The 19,763-nt window shown below is 42.4% G+C and overlaps 5 protein-coding genes across 6 annotated transcripts; 3 read left to right on the top strand and 2 right to left on the bottom strand.

Annotated features, from left to right (window-relative positions):
• Nucleotides 1-13: 13 nt before the first annotated feature.
• LOC6634318 (protein FRA10AC1) lies at nt 14-1,329 on the top strand. Its single transcript, XM_002057422.4, has 2 exons — nt 14-501; nt 668-1,329. Exons 1-2 carry the CDS (start codon nt 61-63, stop codon nt 998-1,000), a joined length of 774 nt encoding a protein of 257 aa, XP_002057458.1. The 5' UTR covers nt 14-60; the 3' UTR covers nt 1,001-1,329.
• p38b (p38b MAP kinase) lies at nt 1,019-2,761 on the bottom strand. The gene has a single exon (XM_002057421.4). The coding sequence runs from the start codon at nt 2,642-2,644 to the stop codon at nt 1,559-1,561; it is 1,086 nt and encodes a 361-aa protein (XP_002057457.1). The 5' UTR covers nt 2,645-2,761; the 3' UTR covers nt 1,019-1,558.
• Nucleotides 2,762-2,949: 188 nt separating this feature from the next.
• Nucleotides 2,950-10,110, top strand: LOC6634316 (uncharacterized). Of its 2 annotated transcripts, XM_015169774.3 has the most exons (9): nt 2,950-3,537; nt 5,458-5,509; nt 7,776-7,834; nt 7,903-8,059; nt 8,116-8,320; nt 8,378-8,510; nt 9,015-9,166; nt 9,238-9,306; nt 9,367-10,110. In XM_015169774.3, exons 1-9 carry the CDS (start codon nt 3,450-3,452, stop codon nt 9,412-9,414), a joined length of 963 nt encoding a protein of 320 aa, XP_015025260.1. In that variant the 5' UTR covers nt 2,950-3,449; the 3' UTR covers nt 9,415-10,110. The 2 variants fall into 2 exon arrangements, with proteins under 2 accessions (XP_015025260.1, XP_002057456.1); XM_002057420.4 differs by lacking the exon at nt 9,238-9,306 and having other exon boundaries at nt 2,951-3,537.
• Nucleotides 10,111-10,756: 646 nt separating this feature from the next.
• Nucleotides 10,757-13,580, bottom strand: TM9SF4 (transmembrane 9 superfamily protein member 4). The gene is made up of 6 exons (XM_002057419.4): nt 13,417-13,580; nt 12,041-13,263; nt 11,753-11,980; nt 11,508-11,691; nt 11,310-11,448; nt 10,757-11,250 (listed from the first exon to the last, which is right to left on the bottom strand). Exons 1-6 carry the CDS (start codon nt 13,420-13,422, stop codon nt 11,150-11,152), a joined length of 1,881 nt encoding a protein of 626 aa, XP_002057455.1. The 5' UTR covers nt 13,423-13,580; the 3' UTR covers nt 10,757-11,149.
• Nucleotides 13,581-13,863: 283 nt separating this feature from the next.
• cyst (rho guanine nucleotide exchange factor 18 cysts) lies at nt 13,864-19,668 on the top strand. Its single transcript, XM_032433122.2, has 2 exons — nt 13,864-15,226; nt 16,217-19,668. The coding sequence occupies exons 1-2, from the start codon at nt 14,416-14,418 to the stop codon at nt 19,519-19,521; spliced, it is 4,116 nt and encodes a 1,371-aa protein (XP_032289013.1). The 5' UTR covers nt 13,864-14,415; the 3' UTR covers nt 19,522-19,668.
• The last annotated feature ends 95 nt before the right edge of the window (nt 19,669-19,763 follow it).

Consider the following 19,763-nt stretch of genomic DNA (forward strand, 5'->3'; position numbering starts at 1 on the left):
TTTCTTATTCTTAGTATTTTTGTCTGTCGACAAGTATTTTTGTTGAAATCTTGAAATATTATGAGCGGCACTACAATATTTCCTATTAATATAGAAAAGCTCACGGCCAAGGAACGACACAATTATATTCTTAATCAATATGTGTTGCCCACAGCTGCTGAAAATGAATCCCGCAGCCATAAACGTGATATTGATGTCATCCGTGAAAACCATCGTTTCCTTTGGGACGAAGAGGATGCTGATAATGGATCGCTGAGCTGGGAACAGCGCTTGGCGTTACGCTATTACCGAAAATTATTCAAAGAGTACTGCATAGCCGATCTCACGCGCTACAAGGATAACAAAATAGCTTTGCGCTGGCGCACCGAACAGGAGGTCGTCACCGGCCTGGGTCAGTTCCAGTGTGGCAGTCGGCACTGTGGCGAGCGTGAGGGCTTACGCAGCTGGGAAGTCAACTTTAAATATATTGAGCAAGGTGTTCTGCAAAATGCACTAGTTAAGGTAGGCAAAAACAGCGCATGACAATTATCTTCATGCTACCAAAGATTATATCGTTTTTATATCGACTATGTGATATAGGTATAGACCTTGAATGTCCCCTTCAATTCATTAACATTTCGTGATTTGATGGCTGTTAAATGTGTGTCTAAACCTTTATTTTGTGCAGGTTCGTCTCTGTCCCGTACATACAGAGCAGCTGAACTACCGAACGAAGAAAAGGGAGCACAAACGCCAGCGGCGCAGGGAGAAGGATGTGCGTAAAACCGAACGAAAGCATAAGAAACGCAAACTGGACAAAAAGGAACAAGAGAGTGAAGAAGTGGAAGAAGAAGAACAAGAGCCGCAACATGACGATGCAGCCACAAGCGGTGAAACTGCATCGGAAAAACCCGACGAAACTGTGGACGAGGACATTTGGAGCAAACAACTGGATCTGAGCAAAGAACAGCCGTCGCGTGAACAGGAATTCGAACGTTATTTGGAGGATCTATTATTGTAAAAGTAAAAATGCAAAATGTTTTGGTTTGAACTGCACTTTTGTAAATACAATAGCATTATTTTTTATTAATGCAGAGCTTGTGCTCTTCTATGGCTATATAGCTACCTACTGCACTTTGAAGACTTGTACATAAATATACATACATTTACATTTATACAATCAATACTCAAAAGTATATACAGTGAAAGCTCTGCTACCTTAAGACTTGCAATTTTTTGCTTTTAATTTATCTCAAACAATACACAAATCATGTAAATTAATTAATTAAAAAAAAAACGTATTAATGAATTTAGTAATTTTTTACCTTAGCAGGAAAGCATAGTTTACCGTATTTGTCCGTTCAAGAGAGCTTTCACTGTATATACATAAATAGTATGTTAATATATTGTTAAACACCAACACCAAAAAGTTGAACTGGACATTAAGGCTGTGACTTGTTTTTGAAACAGTTATGAAATTACGAATACAATTGGACTCTCATATTTTAATAACTAAATTTGTAGCATCGTTCATAGACTTGACGTCTCTGCCTCCGTCATTTGAAAAACACCTCGTTAGCTATTGAGCCTGCGGCAAGAGGTCGGCGAATGCCTGCGGCGGTTTAAAGTCACGCACTTCGGTGAACACGAGCTCCTTCCATTTCTCCACCGGTAGCTCGTTCTCCTCAAAACTTTGATCGTACAATGTTGATGTCGCCTCATCGCTGGGATCATGCCATTTCTCCATATAGGGATGTGCCAGCGCCTGTTCAGCAGTAATGCGCTTCTCCGCATCTAGCTCTAGCATCTTTTCAAGCAAGTCAATAGCTAGTGGATTGGCACCCCGAAAAATATCACGAAAGTTGCGACGCGGCATCACCGGCAACGATCGTATGTAGGTGCGTGCGCTCTCCGATGAAATCTTGCTCATAAACTCGTCGTTTGGTGTGCCCAATATCTCCATGATCAGGTTCAGCTGGTGTATGTGATCAGTGCCCGGAAAGAGTGTACGACCGGTCAACAGCTCTGCCATAATGCAGCCCACAGACCAAATGTCCACCGTCTGATTGTAGTGCATCCAATTGAGCATGATTTCCGGAGCGCGATACCATCGTGTGGCCACATACCCGGTCATTTCGCTCTCGGCGGGTCTCGCAAGACCGAAATCTAAAATACGCAGCTCGCAATCTTCATTCACAGCCAAATTGGATGGCTTCAGGTCACGATGTATGACGCCAGCACTGTGTATATACTTCAGCCCGCGCAGTATCTGATAGACCAAGAACTGCACATGCTCGTCGGACAACTTCTGCGTGCGTATTATATTATTTAAATCGGCGTCCATAAGATGCGTCACCATGTAAACCTGCTGAAACTGCTCTAGCGAATCTGCTGGCTGGCCCGGATGGAAGACGTCAAGCAGTCCAATAACGTTCTCGTGATCCATGTGCTTTAGCAGACGCAACTCGCGGTATGTGCGCTTCGCATGGACTGCCGATTGAAAGGGGCGGGCTAATTTCTTAATAGCCACCTTTGTGGTGGTGCCTCGCACCAAAGCTTTGCACACCTGGCCATATGCCCCCTGTCCAACGGACTGCAGATTTTGGTACGTTTCGGGTATCTCCCATTCGGTGCGATTAATGTCAAGTTTATAGAACTTCGGCATTTTTGTTTTGGTGGATTCGATTGTCGCTTACGCCCCAAATTACTGAAAATCCCTTTGCTCTTTATGTCCAAAAAAATTTCACGTATTCAAGAAGAAGCAGTCTTCTTTTAGTGATGTAAGAAAACAACGATGCAACAATTTATCGATAGTTTGATGCTACGATATTTTTTCTTTTGGTAATAAGTCAATCGATATTAGCGATAAAATGATTGTATCAGCTGTTAGAATTAAGCTTCTTCAGTTTCAATTTGTAAACTTTGCGCCAGGCCCCATCAGCTGTGTAAATCAAGCTTTCAGTTTCAATCGGTCGTTTGTGAGCGCAGCAGCTTAAGTGCGGACTACGCTACTTCGAGCTTGAACGTTTTTTGCACGAGTTTTTTCCTTACGTATTTATTCATTGACAAAAACTCGAGTTGCGTTCCGTATGTGTGTGTGAATGCGCGCGTTTGTGAGGCCGCCTTTTGCGTGTATTGTGCGAATGTGTGCTTGTGTGTGAGCAGCTCCGGCTTTTGGCTGCTTTACAGAATACATTTTTCGCAATTAATTTGAATAATATATATATGTTTAATTAAAAAACACTAACAAGATTTTCAAACTCACACTAGCCCTGTTTTTTATGTTCAAGCGCAACAGTTTACACAAACAAATTCACCCAGACACAAACTAAACACTTATTTACAAATAAAGATCCTTCCAAAAAATCGCGTTAGACCCTTATAGTGATCGACCATAGGGGGCGCTGCAGTTGCTCCCAACCAAAACGAAAATAGCGGGTGAGCCTCAAGAACCGTTGCATCGAAACAAAATGGCCACGACAGCGGCTGCCGTGGCAGCCACCAGTGTCGTCGTATTGGATCGTGGCAATAATACGACATGCACAATCAACTTGCATGGTAAGCGTGTGTCTGATTGTGTGTATGTGGCTTAAAACCAATAATTAATCATAATTAACCGAAACATAATAATACGCGAAGCAACAACAATTCGCAATTAATATTTTCGGTTTTGGTGTTTCGGAGCTTTTAAAAAAGTTGTTGGCGTTATTTTTAGCGCATGATTAGCAATGCTGTTTTTTTTTGTATTTCACTGTATTTTTGTGTTAAGCATTTTATGGACTTTCGTTTTATAGACTTGAGCCGCGTTCGCGCTGACGCTCGACAATTTATGCAACCCATTGAGGTTATCAGAGATAATACACAGCGGGAAAAATAATGGGTCAAAGTTAAGTTCAACTGAACTCGAATCAAAGTAAACAAATTTTGAAATCAAACCAATTCACATTAAAAGATCAACCCAAAATAAAATATTGATCTGTGTGTGTAATTGATTAAGCCATTTTTCACTGAAAATTGGTTTTTTACTATTTTTTTTTACTTGGTTTCAGAATGTATCCTTCTCAATTCCTTCTGTGGTCCAAGTTCAAATAAAAGCGACTCAACCTTTATAAAGTCAATCTCAGTTAGCTATCAGTTTTACAAATAAAAGCATTTGTTTTCTGTGTACAACAATAAAGTTAACTTACCTAACCTTGCTTATAGTATGCCAACTTTGTTTTGTTCTCATTCCAAATCGACTGCGTAGCCCGCTCAAGTGATTGTCGTAGTATCTTATCAGCATTGTCCAAATGATCTAGCTACGCTCTATTCGCTCTCCCTTGGGGATATGCGCAACTAGACGAAAAGCGGCTTTTTGAGAGATCGTCTGTGCCTGTGTACGGCCCCTACTCACGACACATTTCGATTAGGCGTTATATATATATATATATATATATATATATATATATACATATATACATATACATATACATATTTATGTGTACAGAGCGCACTTTCAACAATTACGACTCGTTCGCCCTGCCCACGTTGTGTTTTTGACGTGGTTTGAGCCACAGCCAGACACATTTGCCACCACAAAATGCGATCCAACTCTGGCAAGTCTTGTGTGCGCTTTGCTTTGAGTCAAACCTTAAACTTTGGCTAGTCTTTTTGATTTCCGCTTGGGTTACACTATATTTACTTTTTCTAAAATTCAAATTTGCAGCTAGGCCTATGCGCAAAACTCTAATTGTAAGCGTTGCTTAGACGTCAGCAGGCTTGCGGCCAAAAACAGGCCCAGTCTTACACACACAATCACACACAACACACACAAACACCCACACGCAGCTGTGTTGCTCCCACCCAATAGTCGAATGGCCATTGAAACTGGGAGTCGGTCTATTGCTCATTCTTCTCACTTTTAGCCGGTTTACTTAGACTTTTCTCTGTCTAGGTGGGTTAGATTTGTGTGTGTGCATATATGCATATATTTATATATATATATATATATATATGCATGTGTGCGTGTGTGTGTGCATTCATCATGGGTGACAATTTTTAAATTCAGTTTTTAATTTAATAGTGTGTCATAAATAGAATGTAATGTAATTGAAAATGTAACACAGGCACAACATTTAGTAAAATGTAAAAAGCAAATGTTAAAAAAGGATCTTACAAAAGACAAAGTGACACTGCTAATGTAATAGTTTGATAAAATTTACATGTCTACATTAAGATATTTGTACCTGCATTTCAACCTGTAAGCCAATGAAATTATGTTTATGTTGTTAAAATAATAATACTTTTATCAAAACTATATATATATATATATATATATATATGTATGTATGAAGAATGATTATTTTATTTTCGGCACACAAAAATAACTCGTATTAATCCTTTTTATTGATATGCTCAATATTAACTTAACTTTATATTGATTTTTGTGGACTTCTATTGCTAATCAAATTTGCTTGTTTTATTTTATATTTTTTACAGGCGCCACAGTTGTGTCTTGGCGTGTTAATAATCAGGAACAGTTGTTTGTCAGGTAAGTTTTTAAATATTACGCATACGCCGCATTGGCGGAGGGAACCACGCGCTTTAAGTCCAAAGCGCACGGGCAGCCGTTTGAAGTTGAAGCAACTTACGCAAGTCCACCGTAACTAACGGTGTGCAACCAAAAAAGTGTTGGGCAAAAGTTTTCAACAGACGAACACATACAAACACAGAAGCACTAACACCCACACGTACATGCACATGCACACTTGGACGTTAGCTGGCCACAAAGGATGCCCTGCAGTATAAACAGGAGCGGGTCTGAGCGGGAGCACGGGTGGGGTAAGGTAGCCTTAGACATTCCGTTTGGCGGCAAAATGTTTTTGTATGGCACAGCAACAAAAACACGGCCAACCAGCGAACCAATAAGAGTCGCAAAAAAGAAAAAACGCGCACTCAGCCAAAGAGAGGCCAGCGCCAGAGAGAACGAGAGTGAGCGAGAGCTTGTTGCAGAGAGCGTGCTGCACATGCACAAAACAGGCCTGCGGACTGGGCAGCTTTAAGGACCGCTCTCTTGCTAGCTAGGCTTCCTGCTCTAACCAACGATAACGAAAAGACAAAGAACAACAACAACGAAAACAATGCGCTGGTTTTTATGAATGAAGTTTTTTGGCGCGGCATCTAGATCGATAAATCCCGACTACGACTACATGATGTGCCATGTACACTGTGCATTACTCGCACAGTGGCACAAAATCGTTATACACATCGGTGAAATTGGCGTATTCGCTGTTAGCAACAGCCTTGCATATGTATTGCAATTAAAAATTTTAAGTTTGAAAGCTTTCAGGCACAACTTTGTCTTAGGAGCTGTATTTTTGTGTTCACATTGTTTCCTTAAGTATTTATTGAAATGGAAGTTTCTTACATATTTATCTAGCACTTATTTTCTCCCGTAGTTTAGGGTTTGTTTCTGTTGCATTTAGGCTTTGGGCAACATTTTGTAATGCTTGGCATTCTTAAAATATTTTTAAGAATTTTACATGTTTATAATTAATATATTGTGTATCCCATAACATTTCGTAGGGTATAACTCTGTATGGCAATAATAATAAAACATTTTTTGTTGCCATACAACTTTTTTTGCTTAGATGTGCTTCGCCTGTTTGTCCGAATGTTCGTTACACATTGCGTCGCCTGTTTTCTTAAATGTTTTTTTTATTTTCAAATACTTTTTTTTTGTACGTTGGCGTTTGGAAACCGTGCAACAGCAACGAAGAACTATGAAAATTGCAGCACAAAAACCGCTGCTAGTTCAGTTGAAGTTGAGTCTTGTGGCAAAAAGCAGGGACAAATTTTTTGCGTGTAAGCCAAGAGGAGCTGTACGTGGGGCAACAACTGTGGCCGGAGGAAGGGCCAAAAACAGAGCCAGAACCAGAAACTATAACAGAAAATCAGAGCAGGCAGCTGCAGCTAATGCTTAAAGAGCTGCCACAATAAATGCCACTTGGATAGATTCCACAAAATGCTGCACTGCAAAACTGATCCATTGCACAGCTACAACCTGACAATATTAATGACACAATTGCCCAGTCTCTAAGAAGAGGGAAAGAGCGCCAAAAGGGAGGCCCTGTTGATGGATGCGTCGGCAAATTAGCGCACGCAAAAACTAAAAGGCGAACCAACCGAATCATTCAGCAAAAAGCAGCCAGCCAAACGCCAATTGCCAGACACTTTTTTTCGTGCATCCCCATCTCAAACTGAAGATTCTGAAATTTCTGAATGTCTACGCTGGTTTTTATGCAGCGGGTTCGTCAACTCATGAAAGATATTTTGTCAGCTCAAAAGCTCCCAACCCAAATTAATAGCAATCTTTTCGTTTGTTCCTTCTTAAGAGAGAAAACGCGTTGCTTTTAATTTAGTTTCTTGTGATTTAAAATTTGAATCACTTGGAAATCAAGCAAGACGTATAGTTTTTTGTATTCCAGCAATACTCAGCTCACATTAAATTTGTTTGAGAGGGCTGCTATGATTAAATAATTAATTATGAATTATAAAACTGTTTTGGGCGTGCTGAAATAAATTTGAAGTACTCCTTGTTGTTTAATCTTATTTTGAAATCCATTGAGGTTTATTAAATTCCTTTTTTAATTTGTAGTTCGATTTAGATTCATTTTAAGTTTATTTTTGGCTTAGCTAGACAATGACAACATCTAAATAAGTTATACTTTTAAAATATTTCTTAAACGAAATTTAGATTTTTTTTTTAAATAAAACAGAAATTTTTAATATACGGAATTTCTTTTATACACTTTCAGTAAGCTGGCGTCGTTTGATGGCAAAAAGGCGATACGTGGTGGCATACCCTTTGTATTTCGTAAGTACAGATTCACACATGCTAATAGAACGCTGCGTTACTCTTACCCAATCTTCCCTAATTTGCAGCTCAATTTGGACCCTGGTCCTTCGGACCACAGCATGGCTTTGCAAGAATCACGCGCTGGCATTTAGATCGCGCACCTGAACGCTTACACAATGGCGATGTGGAGGCAATTTTCTCGCTAATGGACAACGAGTTTACCCGATCTATATGGAACTATCAGTGGGTATTTAATGGGTCTATCAATACAACATAATGCATGTGCAAATACTTTAAAGATTTCGCATCACCTACCGGCTGATACTGCGCGAGAAAGAGCTACACTTTCACATTGGCGTCTATAATCCTAGCAAAGATCTGAGCTTTACATTCAACATGCTGCTCCATACCTATCTAAAGGTGCCAGATGTTCGACGCTGTCAAATAACTGGACTACAGGGCTGTCATTTTATAGATAAGACACGCGAGGGTGCTTTGTATCAAGTAAAGTTAGAAGTATCTTCAAATAACTATAAATTTACACTGTGTATTCACTTTCAGGAGGGTCGCGAGGTAGTCACAGTCAATGAGTGGACAGATCGCATCTATCAGCATACACCGCAGGAGCATGTGATTACCAATGTGGTATCCGGCCGTAAGATGAGGCTACACAAATACAATTTTCCAGATACGGGTGAGTTTCGAACAGCTTCTGTTAAAATTACGTAATTAATGTTAATCATTTGATTAACATAACATACAATGTTTTTAAAAGCTTACCAATTTAAATAACTAAAGGGTCAACAAAATTTTGAATTTATTACGATTGTCATTTAATGATTTTTGCTTCAAGCCCATTTAATTTGCTTTTAAAAAAATCCCAATCTATACTCACAGCTAGCCAAAACGCCGACCGTGAGGAGTTTTGCTAATGTTTAATGTTTTTTTTTATGCAAACAAATGCTGTAAAAGCTCACAATTTTTTTAATATTTGAAATTCCCCTAAAATAGTTATTTAACAGTCGCTGCTCGTTAACAGTCACTGATTATTCAACCTTTAAGTTAACATATCACCTCATTTGATAGCAGCTGTTAAATTTGTACTAAACTGTTATGCGTTCATCTCTATAACAGCTTGTTACAGCGCGCCATGGCTAATAATTTTGCACGTTATTTTATATTTTCTGGTCATTTTCAGTTATTTGGAATCCGTGGATTGATCGATCACGTGAGATGAGCGACTTTGGCGACGACGAATTCCCCAATATGTTGTGCGTAGAAGCTGGCAATGTCAGCTCACCAGTCATACTGCTACCTGGCACCTGTTTCGAGGCCAGCCAGATACTACAGGTATTAATATACATTTATATATAATGAAACGAGATATTATGTTTAAGCTAAAACTAAAATCATGCCCACAGCAATTCAAGTGTCCCTATAATTTGCAGTTACCACCTGCCAAATTAGTACAAGAAAATGCCATGCAATTTGTTCGTGATTTCTATATTATGTAAACTATTGATTAAATCTGTGATTTTTTATCTATATAGATCATCATCGAGGGCAATGTAAGTCGCAAGACCAAACGGAATCGCTAGCGTTTAAAGAATCGGAACCCGTTGAGGTAAACCGATTCGCAAAACATTTGACTGAGAACCTGAAAAGTTTTCGAAAGGCACAGCAGAAACACATACACATTAGGAACACTGTCAGCTATTTTGGATAAGTGTAAATCTTAAGTTCCAAATCCACTAGCAATATTGAGACCCAAAAAATTTTAAATTGTAATGGTTTGTAAACCTAGTGCTACATGCTATATATGCAAAACTTTATTAATCGCTCACATTGAATGGGTTCGTGTCGTGTCCAAGCTAATTAAATGATAAACTAAATGAAAAATACTTAAAATACATATTAAATTGTGCATTAACTAAACTAAATGAGCGTTAGGCTCGCATAGGTAGTGTATCTAGACTGCAGTCAATGTGGTTATGTGTATACGAAACGATTTATAGATACAGCATAGTTTTAAAATCGTCTTTGTGTAAAATACTAAAAAAAAAAAACAAGCTAAATAAATTATCAATTAGTTTGTTCTATGTCAGTTATAGTTGATAATTAAAAATTAAAATATATAAATATATATATATAACATTGTATGCAATCATTTATTATGTTTATCATCCGCGGGCAACCAAGAAGCAGATGCAGCTTCCATAAAATTATACATTGAATGAGTGATATTGCCCAAGATACGTTTTTTATCTGAAACATCACGTGGCTGTAAATCAAAATATTATATTTTTGATTAAATTATTAACCCATCCCGACTTACTTTATAATAATCATCGAAAAATCGAACGCCAATTACAAGTTGAAACCCGACAACTCCCAGGAATAATAATCTTATCAGTTTCAACATTATTTGAACAGTTCTTTATAGATTGTTCAAGTAAAATTGCTAATCTAACCTACTCGGGCTGTTCAATGTAACTGTGAAACTATGCTGCGCAAAGCTTCTATATATCTGAACAGAAAGGCCCAGTTCTTGGAACACAATCTATAACATCTGCACATCTGGCAGCCCAACTTTTGATTATAGCTTCATTTTATTGTTCATTTCCAGCTGTTAATATCACTTTCACAATAGTGGGAAAAATTCATTGCGCTGTTCTTAAGAACACCTGTTCAACGACCAAGGGAAAAATCCTCAAATGTACCGTAGATCGTGACATTCCAAGTTATAAACGCTTTGGCGTCCCAGTAAGAACTAATAATGGTAAGCAGACGAGTAAAAATAGCTAATTTCAAAAGCACATAAACAAATATTAACTAGCGCTTTAAAATGACCTAATTATTAATGCTAATTCGCAGCACTTAGTTCACAAATCGTAGTAAAATAAATGTACTTTAATCACTTGGTCGCAATCTATAATTAGCTTAGGTTTATTAGATTTCTTGGTTTTATGTTTTATCTTAGATTAGGTTTTCGTTTTTTTTTTTTTACAATACATATATAAATTAGGCGTTTCTATAATGTACCCTACGCAATGCACTCGCAATTTGAGCGACGCCCAACTAAACTCTTAAGTTTCTCAATCGGCGTTTTGTCGGTAATTAAAGCGCATCAGCAGGCAAAAAGGAAACTTATAGCAGACTTAGTTGAGAGTTGAGAGCTAAACAGCTTAAACAAGATTTTACACATGGCCTTTTGCAGACTGCTAGGCGTTCTTTCACATATTTATATTATACGCAATAAGTATTACGATCAAATGATATTGCAGGGATAGTTTGGTGTACAGCATAGTGTGCCAGTGTGATGTCTCTTAGGTATTAATCAATTTTCACGGCACCATAAATTTTCAGTATGAATATATAGGCAGCAAAGAAGCCGATGGAGCCGGTCAACAGCCAGAATGTTAGCACCATGAGACCTAAAAAGGAATATAAATTATTTAATCACTCCTTTTAGTTGCCTTTCTTCGTCGCGCACCTGTGTAGCCCAAGTAAAGTAGCGTGGGTATAAATTCTGTAATCTCCAGCTTGGTAAAGAAGTAAAATATGCTATAGAATAGCACATACACAGCCGAGCCACCGGAGACAATAAAGCTGCGCCACCACCAGCGATAATCCTGCGTAGATTAAGCGTAAACCAATCATGATTTAAATAAAGTATTGTATACAGGATTACCTCGCCGCACAGCTGAAAATATGTCATGACAATCGATATTTGACCGCAGCTAACAACCAGAATACAAAAGACTAAAAACAGAAATCCAAACAAATAATAAAACTGATTTTGCCAAATGGCTGTAAAGACAAAGAAAAGCTCGATAAAAACGGCGCCAAAGGGCAATATTCCAGCCATAAGGGTGCTGTGCAAAGAAAGAAAATGGTTAAGCATCGCTGCAACTTATTAAGGAGCAGGTAACCCACCTCAAAGCGGCATTCATATACCAGTGCTGAGCGGGAACCTGACGTGGTATCATGTTGGTGCGCACTGGATGCTGATACGGCTGCTTGCGATAGCCCAGGTAGAAGCCCAGGTATACCAGAGGCACAGAGATGCCGAACCATAGCAATAGCAGCGATATCATTGTGGTAAAAGGCACTGCGCCGCTCGAAGACTTGTCCCAAATGAAGAAGTTCAAAATGAAGCCAGTGCTGTAATGAAAATAAATTAATAAAAAACAAATTTCAATCACATTAAAGCATCAAACTCACCCGAAGACAATGCCCGGATAGAGCGTGGCTGTTAAGAAGGCGGCGCGCTTCCACTCTCGCCCCTTCATCGTCTTGTAGAGTCGCGCAGCATAGTAGCCCGCAATGGTGCCCATAAAGACATACATAAAAATACCTGAGGTCATTAGAGCGCCGCGTGAAGAGGGCGAAAGCATGCCCAGCATGGCAAAGAATATGGTAATCATGGACATGAAAAAGATTTGAATACCACTGCCGATTATAGCAGAAAAGAGGCGCGTATTTTTGGGCGGACGAAAGACGTCGCCATGCACCAGTTTCCAGCCCGTCTCCTCCAAAGTATCCTCGATGTTATCATCCGTATTATATCGCGCAATGTCGCGCCTCAATGTGCGTATCATAATCATGGTGAGTATGCCCGACAAGAAGAAGACGACTACCAGCGAGTTGATAATGCTGAACCAATGGATCTGCACATCACGCATGCCCAAATAAATATCCCAGCGTGAGGCCCAGCTAACCTTGGACTCCTTCCATACAACAGAATACGTGAAATACAACTGAGTTTCGCCCGAAGGATTAACCACCTGTGGACTTGGGCTATCCGGAAAATTGCAGCTATCGCCCTCAAACTTAATCTCCTTGTTGCTTACAGAACCAGTTATCACCTCAAAGCCAACGACGCGATATTTATCCTTAGTATACATGTGATAGGAGAGTATGAATTTAAGATGATTGTTGATGTACATTTTGTCGCCATCCACTTGGCCCAATCGGTAACCATGCTCATAGGTAACTTCGGCGGGATTATTGACATTGACAATGCGCGTCGCCACCGGTAAATTGTCCACCAGCAAATGCACAAAATACTCGTGTTGTATGCGCTCGGCGACCATGGCCGAATCCTCTTTGCTCCAGGTCATAGGCAAATCTTTCTTATTGCACAGTAGCTTGCAATTGATATTCTCTGCCATTTGGACCTCGTACGGTGTATTGACAATGCGATCGCCACGCAGCACCTCGCCCAAATTCTCCGACTTGAAAATGAGTGTGCCATTCTTAGGATAACAGAAGCGGAGCGAATAATACTGATACGGCAGCTGTGTCCGGCTGCTGGTCATTTTTACCGCTTTCACATCGATTTTTTGGCCACGCACAAACTCAACGGGCGCCACACCGGGCACATAAAAGCAATCGACAATGACGACAACGCTGCTACTGGCAAGCAGCGCCAACATCACCGTCCACTGCAAAAACAAAAAAACAAAATGAGAACATAAACAAATACGATGAGATACAATTGATTGCGTGTCTCTTTTGCCAACGTTTCGTTATCGGCAACTAGCAGCTCACTGCACTAAGTACTTGCATTTTCTGCTGCAGTGTGGCGCCAGACTTACCTGCATGGCTGGATGCGGGTTTCAAGCTTAAATGAAATGCACTAAATGTAGTTATAACTAAAAATTTGCCAATTTATAAACTAGCTAAAAAAATATATTCTCTATTCTTAATGCCTCCTCTAGCTTGCAATCGTCGCCCGCTCAGTGTTGCGCAAGGCTCAAATGTTGTATTGCTCAATAACATTTGTAGTCTGGTATTTTTTCTGTTAATGTCAATTCAGCAGCTGCAAAATTCAAATTCAAGCTTCATAAGTAAATAAATGTATTACTTTAGTTGCATGATTTTGGCTTAATGAAATAAGGAATTTGTGCTTGTAAAAACAAATGTAAATACTTGATATATTCATATTGATATTTTGACGAAAGCTATTTTTTAATAACAGATCAGCAAAATGTTAAATTACGAGCTGCAGGGAACTAATTGAACAGCCAGTTCGTTCCATTTAGTTCATTTAGTTTAACGAGTCGTTTGAGCGAATCTATTCCAAGCGATTCGATACAAGCAGAAATATGTGTCTCAAATAGTGTTTAATGCAAATCTCATTAACTTGTAGCTTCTTTTAGTTTTGAATATTAAAAGCAAACCCTAAACGGTTTGCTCAATTGCTGTGTGTGTTTGCCAGCTCAAAATATTTCACCTGCGTCTACGCTTACTGTGCACTGCTGTTTTTTGTTGTTGTTTGTTCCACTTGTTTCGTGTATTTGTGTGCAAGGACGTTGCTTGGACGCTGTTTACGTTGTGCTCGTCCTTGCTGGTGAAGGCGCAACAATTAGAACGCCCAACAAGGCGGGTGAGTCGGTATGTGTGTTCGCGTGGGAAAATCAATAATAGTCGAAAAACAAGAACTGCATACCTTGTTTGTGTGTGCGTGCAGATATGCGTCTGTGTGTGAACAGTTGTAGGTGTTGCGTACTAAACTTTCTTTTTCTACGAATAGACACAAGCAAAGCAGTCAAAAAATACCAAAAATAAAAATACCAAAACTATAACTTCGTATTATGGAAAATACGCACAATGCTACAGTCGCCTCCAACGCCGCTGCCACCACAGCCGCCAGCAGCAGCACCGCCGACGACAATGACAGCGATAATGATGTGGTCACCGATTTTCTAAACTCCAATTGCAACAGTAATGGCGTCGCCGATGTGTCTGCGCCTCCACCGGTACCACTCCCTTCCATTACAAATGGTGCCACAGCCAAAATATTGAGCCCTGCCCCGCGCGTTACCGTGGAAAGCCAAAATTATTGCATACCCGTTATCAATGCACCTGCAGCAGCTGCTCTGCCCTGTAATAATAACAACAATAGCAATAGCAACAATATGCACCACCACCCCAACAACAACAACATGATACCCACGATCAATGTGACACCCCACAGCCCTGCGTCGGCCTCAAAGTACAATAACATATTCGAGGACACACTGAGCCAACTGCAAAACATACGTGAAACGGTGCAACAAATGAAAAACTCCTCCAGCCAGCATCAACAAGATGGTCTGGGCAACAATTATGGATTGCTCAATGCGGCCATACTTAGCGCCTCGCTGCCCGATCTCAGTAATGTGGGCGCTTGCGCCGCTGGCGGCATCGGCGGCAGCAATGTTGGCGTCATGTGGTCAGCGGCACCACAACAATGCTTGCTGCTGCACACGGATCGCCGCAAGTCTTGGACGGCCGTGGACGATGCCAATGCCACGGGCGATTGCACTAACAAGAGCGTCAGCCTCTCCAGTCTTGACAGTGAGGAACAGGAAACCATACGCGTCACCGAACAGCGTCGGCGCTCAGCGCGCAACAGCACAGGTGGTGAGTAATTGCATTGGCTGGGACCTCCCAGACCCCCTGGGACCTCCCCTCTCCAGACTTTTATTTGGATTTTTCTAGCTTATTTTTGTAAGTGAACATTAAGACAGTATATTGGCAAATTATTGTATACATCACTTATGTTCTTCATCTAATCGGCCTTAAATTATTTTCCAAGTATTTCGGAGTTGAATGTGGAATCCGCAAGCTGAAAATGGACGGGATTGGTATAAAAAATGGCATTGAACGGGCAATGCCGAGTGATACTTGGTGACAATAGAATTTCTATAATTGGTTCCGTGTGGGCTGGTTTTGTGGCATAAAACTGCCATAAAACTGAATACAATATAAGAATAATTAAGCAAAATGCGTCTGGCATATGCATTGTAGATGCGTTGTCTGTTGAAGGTCGTCTGATGATCCCAATGGACAGGTATTTTCTATGGCTAGCATTGTCGAGGGATATTTTATTATTAACCAGATGGGATTATAAAACATAATGTCAACAGCCAGCTTTCCACTTAGTACCCAAGGATTTGAATTTGTTCTCCAAGAAGTTTAAAAATAAATTGGATAAAATGTACAATTTCATAAAAATGTATATAATGTCACAGACACACCATGAAGAAATAAATACGTCCACAAAATTTGATTAAATAAAGCCAAGGCTCACTGTCCAGTTCCATACAAAATAATGTCTTAAAACCGTCTTGTTTTAGGCAGCGTTTAGACATATATTGAAATTGCTGGCATGCTAAAAAATCTCTAGGTTTTCACACAAAGCAAACGCTTCATATGCGCTAATAAGCCGCAGTAGTCGAGGTTTTTAGTAGGGTTCGATTACGATAAGAAGTTCCACAAGAACCGCACGGGGCGTGTTATCAGTGCCCCGTAACGAAGTCCAAGATTAGGTTGCGCATACTTTAGTAAATTATTTAAGTTGATATTCATTTGGCTTTGCCCACTGTTTTCCTTTTTACATTTTCCCTGCAGGCATTTCAACGCACTCGCTGAACGAGGCGGAGCTGGCGCGAGATTTTGAGCGAATTGCCGCAAAAAGGAGTCTGGCCACGGAAATAATCAGCCGGATACCGTTGCAGAAAAGCATCTCGACGTCGTCGATTATTGCCAAGGAGGACATCAAGGCCATAGCGCGCCATCTCACAGATAGCGAAGATGAGAATCAGAGTCTGTTACGTTCGCATGCCAAGATCGAGGTCTACGATCATGTAGAGAAGCGGCCCAAACGCGGCTCCCTGTTCTTTCGCAAAAAGAAACCCAAGGCCAAGACGAAGTCGTTGGTGGGTGGTGTCCAACTAATCGACATGGATGCGCATCTCGAACGCAAGAAACTGACATCGGGTCAGGACTATTGCGATGGCTCTGAGGCGCTGCAACAGCATCAACAGCACCAACTGCTAGAGCAGGAGGATCAACAGCCGCTCATACGCGCCGCCGAGCTGCAGTTTCTCAATGAGCCGCCCATTGAGGCGCAGGATTTGGGCGCCGATCCAGCTTTAGGCATTGTGCTGCAGGAGCCCGACTCCTGGACGCCCAATGTGCCCAAGGAGCAGCTGAAAACGCTTAAGGAGCTACAAATCAAGCGTCAGGAGCATATCTACGAATTCATCATGACCGAGAAGCATCACTGCCAGACGCTGATTGTTATGCGTAAAGTCTTTGTGGAGAGTCTGGAGCGGCATTTTCCGGCACTCAATACGCACAGCATGTTCCCGCGCCTGCAGCAGTTAACCGAGCTGCACACTTGTTTTTTACGCCAGCTGCGCCAGAAACAGCGCGAACATCTGCTGGTGGACAGCATTGCGGACATACTGCTGGAGTTCTTCTCGCTGGAACAGGCGCAATGTCTGCGCTTGGCATATGGCGAATTCTGTGCCAATCATCGCACCGCCCTGGAACAGTTCAAGCAGTGCCTGTCGGAGCCCAGTTTTGCCGAATGGTATAAGCATTGCCTGCAGAATCCTTTGCTCAAAAAGAAGGGCATACCGGAGTGCATTTTGTTTGTGACCCAGCGGCTTACCAAATATCCGTTGCTGATCGAACCGCTGCTCAAGAGCGCACGTGATAATAAACTGGAGACGGACAAGTTGCAGCATGCCTTGAATCTAGTTAAATCGCTACTGGTTGACGTGGATGCTTGTGTGGCGGAGAAAGAGCTGCGTGAGCGACAGCTGGAGATTTATGGGCGCGTTGATGCCAAATCTTTTGCTATATATAAAAATAAACCCTTTCGCAAAACCGAACTGGGTGTGGAGTCGCGACGTCGCCTTAAATTCGATGGACTGGCCACGCTGATGCAGGGTCGCGCCAAGACCCAACTGGTCTTGGTTGTGGTGCTTACGGACTGCCTGTGCTTTCTCAGCGAAAACTCGGCGCATAACAAATACGCATTCTTTACGCCCGAGCACAAGGCGGGCGTGGTGCCGCTACAGAAGTTATTAATACGCGAGAAAGCAGGCACCGAATCGCGTGGTATTTATATAATCAGCTCCAATCCCGATTTTCCTGAAATGTATGAGCTCAAGGTGCAAACGCCAAAGGATAAACAAACCTGGATACAGAGCATCCGGCAAGCGGTGCTCGATTGTCCCGCCACGGATATTATTGAAGCGGAGGCTCTCACCGCCGAGGAGAAGCTGCGCATTGGCGTCAACAAACGCGAGACCATTGAGAAGATGCGTCAAAAGGACATCGAACAAGCGCTGCTGCTGGAAGAAAAGCTGTTGCTTCAGTTCAATCTGCTGAAGCAACAACAACCGTTTGGGGATCTCAATATGGCCAATATGAATGGAAGCGCAGCCAATTTCTTGGCCGCCTTTGGCTCCTACAAGGAGTTGGTCAGTACAGACTGCGACACCACGGAGCTCTGGCGTCGCGTGCTCAACACCGTGCAGGATATTAGCCAGCTGGCGGCGAGCATCTATAGTGCCGCAACGGGCCTGCCCGTCTCGCGCACCGTCAGCAGCGTGGGTGAGAAACAGAGCGTGCTCTATGCCTCACCCACGCTGCCAAAGCGCGCCGAAACCTTTGCCGGTTTCGACGAGAAGCGTGGCAAGCTGGGCCGCGATGCCAAACTGACGCCGCGACTGCAGGAGCTGGAGGAGAAGCGTGAACTAAAAACCCAAACGCCCACAGAAACGCCATCGCCTCAGTTGCAATTGCAGCTGCATGCAAGCACGCTGCCCGCCAACAGCAAGGAGCATAACTATGCGGTGCTGCAGGTCTCGCATCATTTGCACACGCTCCTCTGCATTATCTCGCAGCAGATGACCTGCATACAGAGTCTGCAACTGCAGCTTGCCCTGTATCGCGAATCACCGCGGAATAGCAGCGGTGGTGGTGGCGGCGGCGGCGGTAGCAGTGGTGGTGGTGGTAGCGGTGCCTCTGCCTATACGCACAAGGATCAGCTGGAGGAGCTGCGAAATTTGCAGGATAAACTGCAGGAGGAGAAGACCGCCTGGTTGCGTCAAAAGCAACAGCAAATGGACGAACTGGCTGAGATGCGTGCCCAGCAGCTAAATTTGCAGCAGCAGATCAAGGCCGAGCAGGAGGATGTGCGTCAACAGCGCGAGCAGCTATATCGCAAAATGGAGCTCCTGTCCAGTCAGGGTCTGTTGCTATCGCCCAGCACGCCGTTGCCAACGCTATCGCCAGCGCTGGCGCCCGTGGCAGTGCCCGAGGATGCACACGAGCTGGACACGCCCACCGGATCAGCGGGCGGCACATCAACTGCCTCCACAATTGATCGACGCAAAGAGAAGTGGCTCACCGGCAGCTCCAATTGCAAAACTCCGCCGGTGCATTTGCTGAGCGCCAATAATGCGCCCAAGGCGAATTCAACGCTGGTCAAACAAAAGCTGCCCATGAAACTGTCTTCATTGTCCTCCGGTACGCGTGTGGACAAATCCGCCAGCTTCAATAATAGCTCCAATAGTGTCGGATCGCCAGCTGCAGCCTCTAGTTCCAGCGGCGGGGTGCAGCAATTGTTTCCACTCAAACTGGCCGATAAGCATCGTCAAATGGCCACGCCCACGCCCGCGCCTCAACATGCGCGCACCGGTAGCTCACCGGCCATCATACAACAAGCCACAACGCCTGTTGCCGCGAATATAACGCCAAATGCGGCTGCTCACTACGCAGGACAGCAGCGTCTGGGGCAAACGCCAACGAGCAGCCGCAATGCGCATGTATCAACAGCGCGCGGCACAGCTACTCCTTTGGCCAACTCCGGGCAGGCTCCACGCGCCAAACCCGAGGAGGAGGAGATTTACTTCTGACGCAAATTCACGCCAGAGGTCGAAATATAAAGCCCAAAAATAACATTCCGATTGCAGCTCAAAATATGGTATAATTTGCCAAAAAAAAAAAAAAAAATAGTTATTTCACTTACCCAATCAATTCCCACGGCTTGTTTCGGTTTTCAGTGTTCCGCGTACGTTCCATTCTAGTATTTTACGCGTGCGAATGGGATAAAGAATTAATTAATATCGAGGATGCTATCCTTTCCGCTCTGTCGATT

This window comes from Drosophila virilis, chromosome 4 (genome assembly GCF_030788295.1).
Source record: "Drosophila virilis strain 15010-1051.87 chromosome 4, Dvir_AGI_RSII-ME, whole genome shotgun sequence".
Taxonomy (NCBI): domain Eukaryota; kingdom Metazoa; phylum Arthropoda; class Insecta; order Diptera; family Drosophilidae; genus Drosophila; species Drosophila virilis.